Source organism: Equus caballus, chromosome 15 (assembly GCF_041296265.1).
Source record: "Equus caballus isolate H_3958 breed thoroughbred chromosome 15, TB-T2T, whole genome shotgun sequence".
Lineage (NCBI taxonomy): Eukaryota > Metazoa > Chordata > Mammalia > Perissodactyla > Equidae > Equus > Equus caballus.
The window spans coordinates 45,609,961-45,626,081 of record NC_091698.1 but is presented as its reverse complement, the minus strand read 5'-3'; the positions used below and the strand labels follow the sequence as shown (position 1 = coordinate 45,626,081).

Genomic DNA, 16,121 nt, shown 5'->3' with positions numbered 1-16,121 from the left:
GCTTTCACAGACTGCTCTGAGTGCTGTACTGGGAATGGACAGAGGAGCCCAGGTAGAATGGGGAGACCAGCAGGAGGCTGCTGGGGTGACCCAGCCCACAGACGCGTCTACAGCATCCGGTACAACACCTAGCACGTGACACAAATGCTTCAACTGGTACTGATCACTTGCCTGTTCCATGCTAACTATAAGGCCCAACCCAGGGCTGGCCCATGGGGCAGGGTGCTGGGCAGGATCCCAGAAGCCTAGGGCTAGGGGTCAGGGTAAAGGGCGGGTCATCCAAGCCTTCCGTTTAGCCAGCTTCTGACAAGCCTGCTGACACCCAGAGAAAATTTGGGGTGCAAGGATTTTTGATTCAGTATTTTCTCGGCTATTTTCAGCAAAGCCCAAGCACAGCTGACCCCATTTCCCCTCTGCCACAGGAGGAGACCTGCAGGCTCTTACACCCCAGCTGCCCTTTCCCCTCGGCAGGTTGCAGGCAGAAATCTATCCCGCACGGGGCCTCTGAGCAGCTGATACGTTACGCTGGGTGCAGAGTAGGCACTTAATAAGGTGGGCTGGTTCTCAGGCTCTGGGGAATGTGGGGGATGGATGAGAACCACCACTCAGAAGCCTACCGTGGCTCCCAGAGACCTGCTCTACTCACCCCTGACGACTCCAGTAGCTGCCAAGCTCCCCATCCACCTGGCCCTCTACCAGAAGGATCCTACCACCATACACTTGCGTGCTACTCCCTTGCTCAAGAGCTTCCAGTAGCTTCCTCTTGCCCCACATAACACATCCAGCAACTCTACCCCGGTTTCAAAGACTTTCACACTCAGGCCTATAACTTCCCAACCTCCTCTCCAACTTTCTCTAATCTCATCTTCTCTCCCCACTCCTCCTCCCTCCCTCCCTCCCTCCCTCCCTCTCTCTCTCTCTCTCTCTCTCTCTCTCTCTCATCTCTCTCTTTCCATCATCACTCTCTCTTTCCCTCATTACTCTCTCTTATCTCTCTCTCTCTCCACTCCATTCTATTTCTCGGCTTCTGTCTGTGACTTACAGGGAACGTCCCTCCCACTGCCTGGGGTCTCTCTCTACATTCTGCATTCGACCTACCCTTCAGGGCCCACTTGCGTCCCCCTCCATGACACCTTTCCTCATCACCTGTGTTCTCAGGATTCCCTCACCCCTGAACTACTACCTACCTTAGCACTAGCTCCACGCAGCTGAGCCACCAGCCTGGCCTCCAGCCCCCATTGACGTGTGGTCGCCTCGTCTGTGCCGGGAGCTGGCTGCAGGAGGGCAGGAACCAGGGCATATGCTCATTTGGCGTGCACCTACCTCAGCACCTTTCACATACCAGAGGCTCAGCAAATGCCCACGGCCAGGATTGATGGCATTAACTACCCAGGTGTAACTGGGGCTGCAAGACCTTCACAAACACGAAGCTCCTCTAACCATGCCCCACACCACCCACTCTGCCTCCATGTTTGTGCACATTATTCCACTCCACGCCCCTTCCAAAGCCACCTTCAGAAAGTGGGGGGAAGATGGGGGTTGGCTCTAACAGGACGTCTCCATCCACATTAAATCAGGCCAGCAAAGCCCGGCATATAAAGTGTGCACAGCAGAGTCGCCACCCAGAAACTTAGCTGCCTGTTCTCACGTTTAGGCCTCTGTGGCTCTATTGTTTAACTGATAGCTACAGTCCTTACTAGGGTTCCTAGCATACCAAATTTCCACCTGTCAAGCCCAAAGGGTAAATAATAATTATTTCTATTTTATCCTCAGGGCTAATTTTCCATTGGCGTAGCAACCTTTTAACACATTAACAGTCTCTGGAGGAGCTATCAGCCACCCACTAACCAAGGCCATCAGGGGTGAACAAACTATCAATCCACTTGCAAGCACCCCCTGGTGAGATGTTGTAACTGGAGGGCAGGTTAGATAACAAATTGGCACACAGTTTACCCAGCGCTGCCCGTGACATCGGGACAGGCCCACAGGCATCAGGACACAGCCACAGGTTTCTGACCCACACGCCTGCAAAAGGACATCAAAGCAGGCACAGAGCCCAGGAGCAGACGAGGCCGCTGTCCAGACTGAGATCGAGAACCACCCTGGGCCTCTCCAGACAGCACAGACGGGACCCTCGAACAGGGCCAGCCTGCACCACGAGTGGGAGACTGTCCTTGATCTCAGATTGCTGAGGTTTCCCCAAACCCTGAGCCCGTACGTCGTCACCCATCCCCTCTGTTCCTGTTTCACTGGCAGTCAGTGGGGCGTGGCTCTGCAGGTGAGGCCCAGGGAGGAAGGCACTGGGACAGCTGCTGCAGAGCCCAGCCCCCATACTCTGGGGAGCCAGGAGGACGGCGGAGGGAGGGAGAGGCGGGATCTGCTCATTAGGGGGACTGAGCAGCAGGCTCACACCTAGAGCACTGTGCTACCCAGCCACCAGATGGACACTGCGGGCATCACCATCATGAGCCAGAGTCGGGAAGCACAGCCAGTGCCAGGGCCCCCCACCTCCCTCTTCCCAGCTCCCTGGAGGCCCAAGGGGGCTTTCAGGACAGAAAACAAACAAGGCCCAGGAAACAGGACGGGCAGCTTTAAGCTACTGAAGGGAGCAAAGAAGGGAAATGTGTCCTCATTCCCTAAACTCTGGAAGCTGGAAAGAGTCCCCAAAGGCCAACCTCAGCAAGGAGGGGCCAGGGCGGAGCTTGGGCTGGGAGCAGACACAGGGTCAGGAAGGACTTGGAGGCTGGACCCACCCCTGATGTGTCCGAGAGGAACTGCAAGGGACTTCAGCCTAGAGAGGGGCGTGAGAGGACATGCCACCCGGGCTCCTTGCATGGCCCCTGGGTAATGAAGAGATCCTGCCTGCCTTCTCTGCTGGCAGCTGCCCCCAGCTCAGCAGGCAGCGCAGACGCCTGAAGATGGACCCTGCCTACCCAGGCACGGCACCACCTTGCGCCGCGCTCCAGGGTCCCACACGAGGACGGCTGGCCAAGGCGCTGCATCCACTCGGGTGCTGCCCTCCCTTCACGTGCCGGCCTGCAGTGGAGCACATTCACTGTCACTTCCTCTGGAGGGGCCTGTTGTCTCTGCTCAGGCTGTGCTTCTTCATCTGGCCCGCTCCTCCCCAGCGCCTGCTCCTCCCCAGCTCTTTCTCATTCCTCAAATCTCTGGCGAGAAATCAGACATCCCTAGTCTGGGCAGGTTACCCCTTCCTCTGCTCTCCTGTGGTATCCTGTGTTGTCACAGTCACTGCCTAGAGTCTGAGGAGTCCATGAGGCAAAACCCTCCTCCAGCTTCTTCCTTGGTCTCTCCTCCAGGCCCTAGCACCAACCCTGGCCTGTAGGTGCTCCATAAACACAAACTGAAACAAACTGGATTGGGAGGGCTGGTGGCTAAGCCACCTGCCTCGGGATCACCCAGCCAGGCACTAGTGGGTCATGCTGGCAGCACGGAGCCTCAGCATGGGCTTCGCGCCTAAAGGTGTTAGAAGGAGGGCAGTGCCTCACAGAGTCACCAAAAGAACAGAAGAGGAGACAATAGCAGAGGAGGGACGGCAACATGTTTTTGGATGGAAAATGAGTTTTAGTAACTGATCCAGCAGCGAGGAGAGAGCCATCCTCTAAATAACTGAAGAGGTTACACGTAAGGAGCCAGCCCGCTGCGCCCAGGACACCAGCAAAGCTCAGGACGTGGAGGGACCAGGTACCACAGGACAAAAGGGCTGATGGAAGGCTAAACAGAGGGGGTTGGTTGAAAGTCTGTCCTCAAAGCAGGTAGACCCCCAGGCCTTCCCCACACAGCAAGGTGACTCTTACCGCCCTCATCTGTGTCCCCACCAGACGCTGGAGGTTTATCAACCTTCTGGAGAAACTGAATCCAGGAGACTCCAGATTGGGAACATTAGCACAGTGGAGGGTGGGAGTAGGTGAGGCTAAAAGCAGGGAAATTAATGAAAGTCTGAAAATGGAATTTTGGGACCCCAGCCTCCTTCTCCTCCTTCTTTGGCTTCGAGAATGTAGAGAGATGAGATGATACTGTATTCCCAAAACAGGAAGAGGATTCTATTTAAAAGAATGAAGAAAAGAAACAATCAAAGAGCTCTTGGAAATTAAAATTATACTAGCTGAAGTTAAAAATTCAATATACATGTGGAACCTAAACTCAAAGAAATTTCCTGCAAAGCCAAACAGAAGGACAAAGGGACAGAATAGAAAAGAAAAAACATAAGAGAATCTGAGTGTCAATGTAAGATGTTGAATATTTGACCAATTGAATTCCAGAATGAGAAGAAATTATCAAATAAACAGCATAAGAAAATTTGCCAGAACTGAGAAATTGGAGTCTTCAGATTGACAGGGGAACCCTTTCAGGAACCCAAAATAACGAATTTTAAAAGAGATGGCAGTGTGGAATTTCAGAAATAAATTTTATAGAGAAGATCCTAAACATTCCCAAAGAGAGAAAATAGGTTACCTGCAAAGAACCAGGAATGAAATCAGACTTTCAACGGCTATACTGGAAGCCAGAAGACAATAGGGCAATGTCTTCAAAATTCTGAAGGAAAACGATTGTCAGCTTAGAATTTTCTCCTCAGCCAAACTGCCAGTTGAGGTTGAGCGCAGAATTACAATTTTTCAGACATAAAAGGACTCAAAGGTTTCTTCCCATTTACTCTTTTTTCAGGAAGCCACTAGAAAAGGTGTCCCACCAAAATGAAGTTGCACACTAAGAGGAAGGCCTGCAGCTGGAGGAGGTGGGTCCCAGAAAGAAAAGTTTCAAGGAAAAAAATGCAACTGAAGGACAGGAGTCTTCAGATGGAAAGGAAGCCCTGAAAATATTGAAAGGCTGCTGAAGGGTGCAGCAAGAATTAGAGATGGTACAAAGAAAACGAAGCCAATGAGGAAGAAAAAAGAGGCAATTATTAACTCCAGATAAAACATAAAGTTCAAAAAGAGAGGAAACATAATCTTGATACAACCAACTTGACTCTACAGTGAATGTTAGCGATACAACTGTAATAATGTGAATATTGAATATCCACAGACCCTCAAAACATGATAACTAATTTGGGAGGGTGATGAGGGTAGGGGGTGAAGTGTGTTTACAGGGATGGATAAGAAGAAAGCTGACTTCTCAACTACCGTAACAGATAATACAACAGAACTAGTTGAGAAATAGCAGTATAGACAAGGCATATTCATTTGAAATACAGATTTCTATCTAAAGAAACAGCTAAAAGTATTTGTATCTAGGGAATAGGAATGGGAATTGGGGAGGGGTGAGGCAGCACACAATTTTTCCTTACAAGTGTTTTAGTACGATTTGACTTTTTGAATATATATACGCATATTATTTTGGGGGAAAAAATGTGAAATTAATTTTTTTTAAGTTTTGAAATAAAGTTTATGAACAAAAAGAAAAACTTGGGCACATTAACTGTCAGTCTCTGTAATCAATAAAGTTGCCCTATACTACCTCCCCCTCCCCACACCAAACCAAATATGACCATCAATATTTCCATTAGCTCTAGTTCAAGTTCCCATGTGATACAGAAAAATGAAATCACAGTCTCCGAGCCTAATCCCCACCATCCTCCCCCATCTTTCCCATCCTCAACCTGAACTTTTGGGTAGTGGTATGCTGGTAAATGTTTGATAACATGTTCTCTGGGGGGGAAGTTCTGATTTGTAGCATCTGCCAATTTCCATGGTGTAAATACTCCCATTATGGCTGATTTCAAGCTACCACTGTGATGTCACTGACTGTTGACTTGGGAAGAGACGTGCACTTCAGCTGCAGCAAACCACTTTCTTTGGGCTCCTCTAGCCTTATCAGCCTCCATGCTTCCCACCAGACCCAGGGTACAGGAGAGACCTGAGTATCTCCTCCAAAGAGCCACAAGTCCACAGGGCGCGTAGCAGCAGCAGAAGTGGATGCTGAAGGGAAGAGAAGGGGTTCTGGCTGCATGGAATGGCTGTGAATTTACCACCTTCCTTCCCTGCCCTACCTCCAGCAGTTACCTGTTCATTGGTGACCCCCGGGCGCAGGGTCCCATGCTTGTAGTCCTCCAGCAGCTGCACAGCCTCTCTGAGACGTCTCTGCAGGGGAAAGAAAAGAGACCTTGAGGGGCATAGATCTAGGGCTCCTGCACCTCTTACCCTTGTGAGAACGCATCAGTATGAGTTGAGTACTGACAATATTTGCAGTGTGCAAGGCCTACCCTCTGGTTCACGGGACACACACAAAACAATAAAGAAGGACACAAACTAAATGTCCTCGCATAGGGAAATGGCTAAATCACAGTGGTACCACGATACTAGGGAACATTATTCGTTGGCTTAAAAAGTGAAGTAGAGCTCCATGCAATTCTATGGCCATATCTCCAAGATTTTTTTTTGAGTGAGAAAGCGATTTGTAGAGCCGTATGATGCCACTCGTTGTACCAAACAAACAAAGCACACACACGCATACACATAGAAAACAATATTTTCTACGAGAATATTTATATGTGTAAATGCATCAAAAAAGCTCTACAAGTAGACCCACCAAACTGGTGACAGGGGTCTACTTCGGGTTAGGAGGAAAGCACCCAGACTTGGCAAGGGGTGTCAGAAGCAACGTTAATCTTAATTGTAATATTGAAAGTTTTTATAAAGAGAACATATTTATGTAATACTTATATAATTTCTTTTCAACATTTTAAAAACACTAGCAGAGATTTACATACTAAAGTACATATGGCTACGGTAACTGATGGGAAGAGAGAGAAAATGAAAGAGGATGCAATTGTATGCTTTTTAAAATCTTAAAAGCTAAAGAGACAGCAACAGTGATAGAAGGCAGCCTCGTCCACCAAAAGATTTGTATAAGAATATACATTGCAGCACTATTCAAATAGCCCTAGACTGCAAACTATCTGAATGCAAGAGCAGGCTGGATAAGTGAATTGTAGTACATGCCCACAATGAAGTATTATACAGCAACTAAAAAAGCAAACTGCAAATACATGTCACAACGTGGCTGAATCTCACAAACATAATGTGGCAGAATGTATTTTCCAAAGACGGCCGCCATAATATCTCCTATGTCCCAGGCCCTTCTAGAACCTTCCTACATCTTCATCCAGAGGTAGAGTCTATATCCCCTCCCCCTGATCCTGGACAGGACTTCATGACTGCCTCAACAAACAAGAGTATGGCCAAGAAGAGGCTATGGGATCTCTGAGGCTAGGTCAAAAAAATGCCTTGCACCTTGTTCTCTTAGGATGGTCACTTTCTTGGAAATCAGTTATCATATTGTAAGGAAGCCCAAACAGCCTACGGAGTGACCTATGTAGATAGGAACTGAGGGCCTGGCGGATGACTCCAGCCGAGCCACCAGCTGATGGTCAGCACCAAGTTGCCCACCATCCAAGTGAGCCGTCTTGAAATGAACCTTCCAGCCCCGAGTCAGGCTGCACTAGCTGATGCCGCAGGGAGCATAGACAAACCATCCCCTCTAAGCCCCGCTCAAGCTGAAGCTCAGCAAGCAAAAGAACCGACTTTGTTGTTCTAAGCCGCTAAATTTTGGGGCGATTCCTTACACATCAATAGAGGGCTGATACACACAATGATAAGTGAAAGAAGTCAGATGCAGAAGAATATTTATCAAGTTCAAAAACAGGCAACACTCACCTATGATAGTAGAGACCATGATAGTGTAACTTTTGTGGGGGTTACTGACGTGGAAAGGGCATGCAGGAACCCTCTGGGTTCATGGAAATGTTCAATGTCTTGATCTGAGTGGTGGTTACATGGGCATAAATATCTGTCAAAATCCATTAAGCCATAAATTCAGGATTTGTGCGTTTTACCATAGGTATATTGGACCCTCAAAAAATTAACAATAAGCAGACAACAGTCAGAGGAAGCAGCCTATGTCAAGGACAGATGAGGGACCCAGCCACCAGGGACGCCCAGCCAGTGTGGAGGGAAAAACCCAGTGAAGCCACCCTGCTGCCCTTTTGATGGAGGGACAAGGCTGGCTGAGGATGGGAGTGCCGAGAAGGCAGCATAAGCCCCTTGGTCTGAAGACAGGATACAGTACCAGGAAGGGCACGCAGTGGGGGCGACAATGGGGCATTTGCTGAACGGGCTGACATGGCAGTCTCATAGGATGGGAAATGAAAGCCACCTGCTGTCCTGTAACAGCAGGAATAACCGCCAGCACAGACAAGCCAGCGAGGCCACCCGCGACCCAGCAGGCCTGTGTGTGAAGTACCCGTGGCCAGTGCTGTTCTATCCCAGGGCGGTCAGGGGGCCAGGAAGCCGTCTTACTTGGGAGCAGCCTGACTGCTGGAAAGTACTGTCCTTCCCCTTTCAAATGTATGCATATCAACTCTGAAATTCCAGAATCCCTTCCCAGAATCTGTTTGTTTCCAAGAGATAGCTTGGTGTTTTCGTTTTTGTGTTTTTCCAGTTATACTAGTAATCCATGCTGTTGAGAGAAAATGTCAGAAAAAAATAGAAAAGCACAAAAAATTTTTAAACTACCTACAAACATAAACTGAGATAACCACTGCAAAAGGGAGGATAATTTTCCTTCTAGACTGAAGACATTTGTTTTTTCAACAAAATGGGATCATGTTGATTGTTTTAACTTGCTTAAGGTCACACAGATAGGAAGTGAGCGGCTTAGTATTTGAACCCACGGTTTGCTCAGACCCTTGCTCTGTGCCCCTGACACCCCCAGAGCCTCCTAGTGACAGGGCAGGCCCCCCACCCCAAGGCCGCTTCCCCCCACTGCCATAGCCTCTGCCGCAGGACAATGGATGCTCTACTTTCCACCGCTGAATGGTGAATGGCCCCGCGTCCTCATTATTTTCCCACTCCAGGGATTCTCCCGAGTTCCTATAACAACCTGGCCAGGCTCCATCTCATTTGATGCGGTCACCAAAGGGAGGCCTCCCGCCACAAGAAAAAGTTCCAAAGAGCCCTGATCTTGGCGTGGGTTGTGGGAGAACTGAATCCAAAGTTCCTGAAGACAAGTCTGAGAATCCAGGACTGAAGGAAGCTAGAACATGGTTTTCTGCCTCTGGGCCTTACTAACCCTCAGCCAGGCCCCCCTCTGCCAGAGGCTGAGAGGCTGGGGCTCCAGGCCCTCGGTGGGACAGACAAGGCCTCAGCCCACTTGTCTTGAGAGGTCCCTGAGGGCTGGCTCTTCTGGGGGCTGGTCTCCTCATTGCAGAGAAGGGGGCTGCTTTCAGGGGTCCTGAGGACGGTCTCCCTGCTTTGAACCCTCCTCTCACCCCGATGCACCATGAGGCTTGGCGGAAGAGCCCTGGGTTCTTGAGGGGTGGGGAAAGCTGGAGGTCTGTGGCAGGGTGAACTTTGCAGGAAGTCTTTTCAACCAGGAACAAGCAGGCAGCCAGACCCTGAATCCTAAAATGATGAGGGGCCCAGGCAGTCGGAGACAAGGCTGCTGGCCCTTCTCAGGAGCCCAGGGGCCAGGGGGAGGGAGAACCCAGGGGGAGGGACAGCCCAGGTTGCTGCTTCCCAAACTCCATCACCAGCCTGCCTGCCTCTGGCTCGCCTGCCAGAAAGTGTCACTGTGAGGGCGCCTGCTTGTATTTGACAGGGACATGGTCTCCAGAATGTCCCTCTGGAAATGCTGGCACCTGGGAGGTCCGCTCCAGTGGCAGATAATTTGAATGAGGAGAATCCTGGCCCTGAGGGTCCCACCCAAAGGTGCTGAGGGGAAGGAGAAGGAAGCAGAGAGGCAGGCACAGAGTGTAAGGGTGGTGGCCAGAGAGGGCAGGAGACCAAGCCTGACACGAATGGGGACGGAGGGACACAGGAAGGGAAGAGCAGGGAAAGGAAAGCCAGAGAGAGTCATCAGAAGCAAAACTAATTTTGGGGGGCTTGCGGGGGCCCCTAGCCCCTTCCTAAACTAAATGCAGGCTAAGGGAGAACGTCAACTGATTTAAATGTTTAATGTATTATAATAATATTTACTACATTAAATATGATGGGAGTGACAGCACCTGGCCAGGACGTGAGTAGCACCCAGAAATATTTCACCCCCCTTCTGGTAAAGGTACCCACCCACCGTGTAGGTGGTGCCTGCCAGTTCCCACTCCTGACCTTGCCCATACTGTTCACTTCACCAGGACACCCTTCCTCCCCAACAGTATCACCTTCCCCATCCATCCTTCAAGGCTCAGGGCCATCGGCTCCAGAATCTTCCAGAAATGTTCGCTCCCTCCTCTGAACAGTCAGAGAGCATTGAGTTTGCACCACTCTGAGGTCCCTGACCACTTACTGCTCATGTGCCCATGTTATCTGTCAGATTGCAAAGCGCAGGGAGCACAGCACTGGTTAGGCATCTTTGAAGGACCACAGGACCCACCCACCAGAGTCCATCACCAACAGGAGGCCATACACAGTGCACATTCCACAAAAATGAATGATTGAGGCTGCTGGGGGAAAGGTGAAGGGTATGGTCAGGGTTAGGAATCCACATTCCAAAGCAGCAGACCAAATGCCCCCTTGGTGATGCTGGTTACAGAATCCCCGGATTCCAAGAGACTGCGCCCTGTTCACACAGGAAACGGAAAAGAATACCCCTCTGCACGTGTCTATCATGGAACCATCAAGGCCACCCCTGTCTGAGACAACTGGGGCCAGAGGGAAGGGCATTTCCATGCCCAGGGTCACAGAGGGGGTGGGCGGCACCTGGAGACCTCTAGTCCCCTCAATCTCAGTTCTGGGCCGTTTCCACGAGACATCAGCGGGGAAGAACCTCCTGTCCTCGTGACAGTAATTGAGAGAAGGGCGGTCTCCCAAAGAAACCACAACAATGCCTGCATCCCCCAAAGCTGAGGCCTGCTGGGGAGGGCACCCTAGGCAAGAAAAAGAAGGGCCTTCTTCACTGTCATTCAAAGCCGAGCCCAGCCCGACACAGAGAAACTGGAGAGCATGTTTGGAGAAAGTGGGTACCATGGAAACATGGGCATTTCAGGCAAAGTGGAGAGTTTGGGAGTTTCAGATCTTGCAGAACTAAAAAGAAAAAAGAAAAGAAAAGAGCAGTGTCAAGGGTCAGGGGAGAAAGAATTGGCAGTGGGGTGGGGTGTGCACGAGGGAACAGAGCAAGGCTGGCTGGGTAAATGGGGTGAGGGGGACGCAGGTTCTGTCACCTCATGCCTTGATTGCTCGGTGCCTGATTGTTCTCACCTGGACCAGTCTTGCATCCAACAAGCGCAGGGCCATGCATTCTTACCTTGTCTGCAAGCAGGGCTTTATCCACTCCTGTTGTGGCCCCCAGGCAGTGGGACTTGGGGGCCAAAGCTCATGATTTACGTGCAGGTAGAGCCCCAAGCCCTCCTGTTTTCCCTCGGCCTTCCTAAGCCCCTTCTTGTTCCCTCTCAGCCGTCCAGGGACCCGCAGAGCTCTCTGCCTGTGCTGAGATTGGTCCTTGGCTCCCACCAGCCAAGAGCCACCCTCTGGGAGGCCCAAAGGAAGGAAACCAGGGACACACAGGGAGAGGCTCTGCTTTCCCTGTGGCTGACCTCTGATCACCATAGAAATCAATCTAATTCTGGTAGCATGACAGGTGGTACAACCCTTTAGAAAATAAATCTGTCCAGCTATCCCAAGAATGGTAACAATAATCACAGCCTCCAGCCTGGATACCCAAGTCTTGGGAATTTTTTTCTAAAACAAAAAAAATTAGCAGAAGTGAAAAGTGATATGCCTGAGACTGTTTTCGCAGGAGCATAAAAGATAGGAAAGAACCTATGTGTTAGACTTAAAAGTCTAACAGGTATGGTTATTTATACTATAAGATTTGATTTAAAAAGATTATAAAGACTTGGAAATGAATGAGAAAAGCAAATAAAAAGTCTATGTTCAACGTAATAAAGATGCCAAAAATGTATGCAGATGGGCAAGAATCTGAAGTGCAAAAGGGTACTGACATTTGGGTATTTTTTAAATTAAAATCCATTAAAGATTTTAAATTAGAACATCTGATGCTGTCTAGAATACACTTAAATGGACCCCCTCACTCACTGCAATTGAGAGAATAAACTGGTAAAATCTCGGCACAGGCTGGTACAATTTGCAGGGCAATGTGGTAATATATATCAAAAGCCCTATTATGTCTTTCATTCATAAATTCTAGGAATTTATCCAAAAGAAATAAGGGGAATATGGGGAGATTTATGTACAAGGATATTTATCACAGTATTATTTATAATGGCAAAAGACTTGAAACCATCCAAATGGTCAACAAAAGAGAAAATGATTAAATAAATTAGAGAATAACCACATGATAGATTACTATGCAGTTATCAAACATATTTTGAAACAACATTTAATGACAAGGAAAAATGCTCATGAGATGCTACATGGAAAAAAGAATATATCTCATGTATACATAGACATTATGTGTACATATATGTCATATGATTCTTTATATATCTATATAGATAGAGCTAGACATATACACACACACATATACATATTATATAAACCATTCTAATTTTGTACATAGACATACACAAAAATGCTAATGGTGCTTATTTCTGGCAGGTGGGATAATGAGCAGTTTTAATTTTCATCTTTAGACTTTCATATATTTTACAGTATTTAGGAATTAATACTAGAATCACATCTCATCAGGAAGCACATAATGTCGGGTTTTTTCACTGTTAGCGAAGCTAAGTTTGGCCACCAGGTTAAAGGGCGTCCTCAAAGCTCTCCACCATAAAGGTACCTTTTCCCCTTTGTAATTGATAAATAATCTTCAGGGTGATACTTACTCAGAGAATACGAATATCCTAGTTCCCAAAAACCCTTTACTCTGTGGAAAGAGCACCCATTAAAGATCCTGGTTGGAATCAGTTATTTCACTGAGGATTACACAATGGTTATTTCCTTCTACATTTATTAGCCGACATTCTTCTGTGAAGAGGTTCCCCCTCCCAGATTTTCAGTATTACTATGGACTCGTGGATTTATTGTTATTATTATTATTATTCAACATGTTATAATCCATTGCTTTTATTCTTCTTAATGCTCAAATTGTCCCAAATCTGGCCAGTGGGTTTCCTTTCAAGCCACCTCCTGTGTTTCCATCCTTCTTTGAGCACTTTCTTACTTTCTATAGCAACTCTCCTTGCCCCAGAGGTGGATTTGGCCATCCCTCCAAGAAGCCCTGGATCCTTTTAGTGCATAATGGTACATTGTTTCTGGGGTGTCATTGCTTCCAGGCCCTTTCAGTGAACAGAGGCTGGAAATTGGAAATATAAATGTAAACACATGTGTATGTGTGTGTGGGGGGGGGGGGTGGTAAATCGTGACTTCATATTCACACCTCCAATTCAAATACAACATCGCAGAGTTGTCTGTCTTTTCCCTACTCCATATTTTTAATCTCCCTACTCCCAAGGTGAGAACCCTGATTCCCAGCATCAGTATATTTACTTATTTATTCTATCCTACAATACACCCTAAATAGTTTCAGATTACTACACCGATACTGAGTCAGCGTTGTTAACACTATTTCAGCTGGTTTTCTATGCCCTTCAGGATGATAATCTGTCAACCATTCATTCCCTTAAATAACTGTTGAATGCAGAATAGCAAATCCCTTTCATCTTCAGTCCATAATTAAAAGTAACTTACATGTCAGCTGGTACAGCCTTGCCCTTAGAGATCCGGATCCAATTCCATGATCTCTGTGGAAGGCCAAAGCTGGGCTTCTGCCAGCTCCTGGGAATCTGCTTCCTCAGGCCTGATCCTGCACACACTGCTTCCTGTCAGGAGACTCAGCTACTCAAGATCCCCCCAAACAATCTACTCCTGCAGAGATTTCATGAACCAGGCAGACTTTACTGACAACCTCGCGGGAATGATGGTGGAGGGGACAATAGTGTGATATGTCAATAACTTTCACAAGCACTGTAGGCATGACCCATCTCAAAAGAGCCCCAGCCACTGGCCTTTCAGCTCATCATGGTTACTCGACGTCCTTTCCTCTGTTCCTACCTCTTCGTCCTTCTCTTTTCTCTCTCCTTTTAGGATCAAAAGCACAGTTCTTCCCCCTCTGTCAAGCAGACCAACCTCCTCCTCTGAAGCCTTGCTCAAGACATTCTTAGAACAAAGACAGCCTTCTTCCTAAGAGAAATTACGGTGAATAAAATTTCCTCCGCCTCATTACACATACAAGGGTTGGAAGCTTTTTAAAGCTTGGTCAATTATAAACTGCAAACGAGGAGCTGCAAACTCTCTCAAGATGAGTCTACACATTAACTCAGCTAATGCCCCTCAGAATGGGGTCACCAGATGGCTCAGCTGCCCAGGATCTTTCCACCTCAGGAACCGCTGGCTTTCAAAGCCTCTTCGTCATGTTCTCCACTCTCCTCTCACGGACATGAGCCAATGGCCCCGGGAGAGAAACAGTGTCTTATAGACATGAGCCATGTTCTGTGGACTGAGCCCAGCAGAAGGGGGATCTTGACCCTCCTGGCAGTGCCACAGTTCATGGGGAAGGAGCTCAGGGAAGACACTCTTTCCTCTCGGTGCCTCCAACTTCTCATCGCTTCCATGCAGATGGTCTTGCTAAGCAACTGGCCTGGTCTAGAACCAGTGAGGGCCTGAAGGCCCCACTCAGAGCCCTCCCAGAGTTAGTAGGGCCTAGAAGATCTTCTGTGGGCAGAAACTTTCCAAGAGGCCAGCAGGTAGTGCTGAAAAGAGTCCCCAACTGGGGGACAGTGGGGAGAGGAGGTGAGGATCTTTCTGGGAAACCTATCAGAACCTTTGATGAGGGAAGGGAACATGTGGAATTTCAAAAATATTTGAAAACTACCATTCCATTGTTTATTTTCTAATCAGTAAATAATTAAGCTGCTTTGACATTTCAATTAATAGTAAAGAAAAGTATGAAATTTTTGTATTTACTGATAGAGGAAACAGACCAAAAATGGTTTAGTGATGTACAAGAATGTTGGGGCCTTTCGAAATCCAAGAGTTGAAGAAGAAAGATATGGTACAGGAGGAGAGTAGAAAAATGAAATGGTCTGGGAAGGAAAGGAGGGTGGACTGGAGAGCAGAGAGGGTGTGAACCCATGGCATAGGTAGCATGCTGTGCTGTAGCTGCCCACCCATCCCCAAAGCCCCTGCCTGCTCGTGGAAATCTGGGGAGCACTGAAATGTCTCCCCAAGGCTCCCTCCACCACCTCTCAATGCACCTCAAAGTCCACCACCAGCACCTCCATCCTTTGAGTTAAGCACTGGCCTCTGCAGCCTCCTCCATTAAGCAGGTGGCATTTATGTTGGGATTTATGTTGCAACTGTATCTAGTTGTGCACCATTCTGGAACTTTCTAGAAAGACACATAACCTAGGCTAGGTAAGTAGTTTCTCTAGTTTGGTGCTCTCTCAAATTTTTATGCAATGGCATTGATTACTCCTTAGGAGAATAAAGACAGGGCCCAGAAGTACAGCAGCCTTGCCCTTGAGAAGTGGTACGTCCAGACGTAAGGCCAGTCAGAAAAATACCTGAGCCCTTCACCCTTGCTGAGATGCAGCAGGAAACCACATTCAGGGTAATTCCCACATTTCCCCTTATTGAGCTGCTCCTCCAGGCACAATGGGGATGGTTCCAGGCCCAGGTGCCAAGCAGGCCTTGTGCTTCTTTCCTTTATGGCTTTTCCTTCCCAGAGCTCATCAACTCCAGGGCTGAAGCAAGCCAATGCTCAGCACAGAGAAGAGGTCCAGAGAAGTGCTGTCTGCTCCAAAGCCAACTCAGAGGCACCATGACTTGTCTCAGGGCATGTGGGAGTCCAGAGTGGGAGCTCGGGCCTTCTGCCAGCTGAGTAATCTCGGGAGAGTTCCCTAAACTCAAGTTACCTGAACAGGAATGCAAACTGGCTAAGAATAAGAATTCTGGAGACAAGCTTACCTGGGTTCATACCCTGGCTCCACCACTGGCCAGCACCATGTGCATGAGACTTAACTTCTGTTTCCTCATCTGTAAAATGGAACTTACAATAGTATCTACCTCACAGGGTTGCTTTGAGTTCACCTGATGAGCTAATGCACGTAAAGTGCTTACGACATTGCCTTGCTCACAGTGAGTGCT

The 16,121-nt window shown here is 48.2% G+C and overlaps 1 protein-coding gene across 8 annotated transcripts in view; it reads right to left on the bottom strand.

Moving 5' to 3' along the window:
• The window catches only part of SFXN5 (sideroflexin 5), a 108,024-nt gene that overhangs the window by 83,405 nt on the left and 8,498 nt on the right, over positions 1-16,121 (bottom strand). For all 8 annotated transcript variants that reach the window (XR_011426372.1, XR_011426373.1, XR_011426374.1 and 5 more), the window contains exon 3: positions 6,021-6,098. Coding sequence is in view for 3 of the 8 variants with exons in the window: in XM_001488626.7 (XP_001488676.1) it covers positions 6,021-6,098 (78 nt within the window). In the remaining 5 variants the exon portion in view is untranslated. The remainder of the gene's footprint in view (positions 1-6,020; positions 6,099-16,121) is intronic.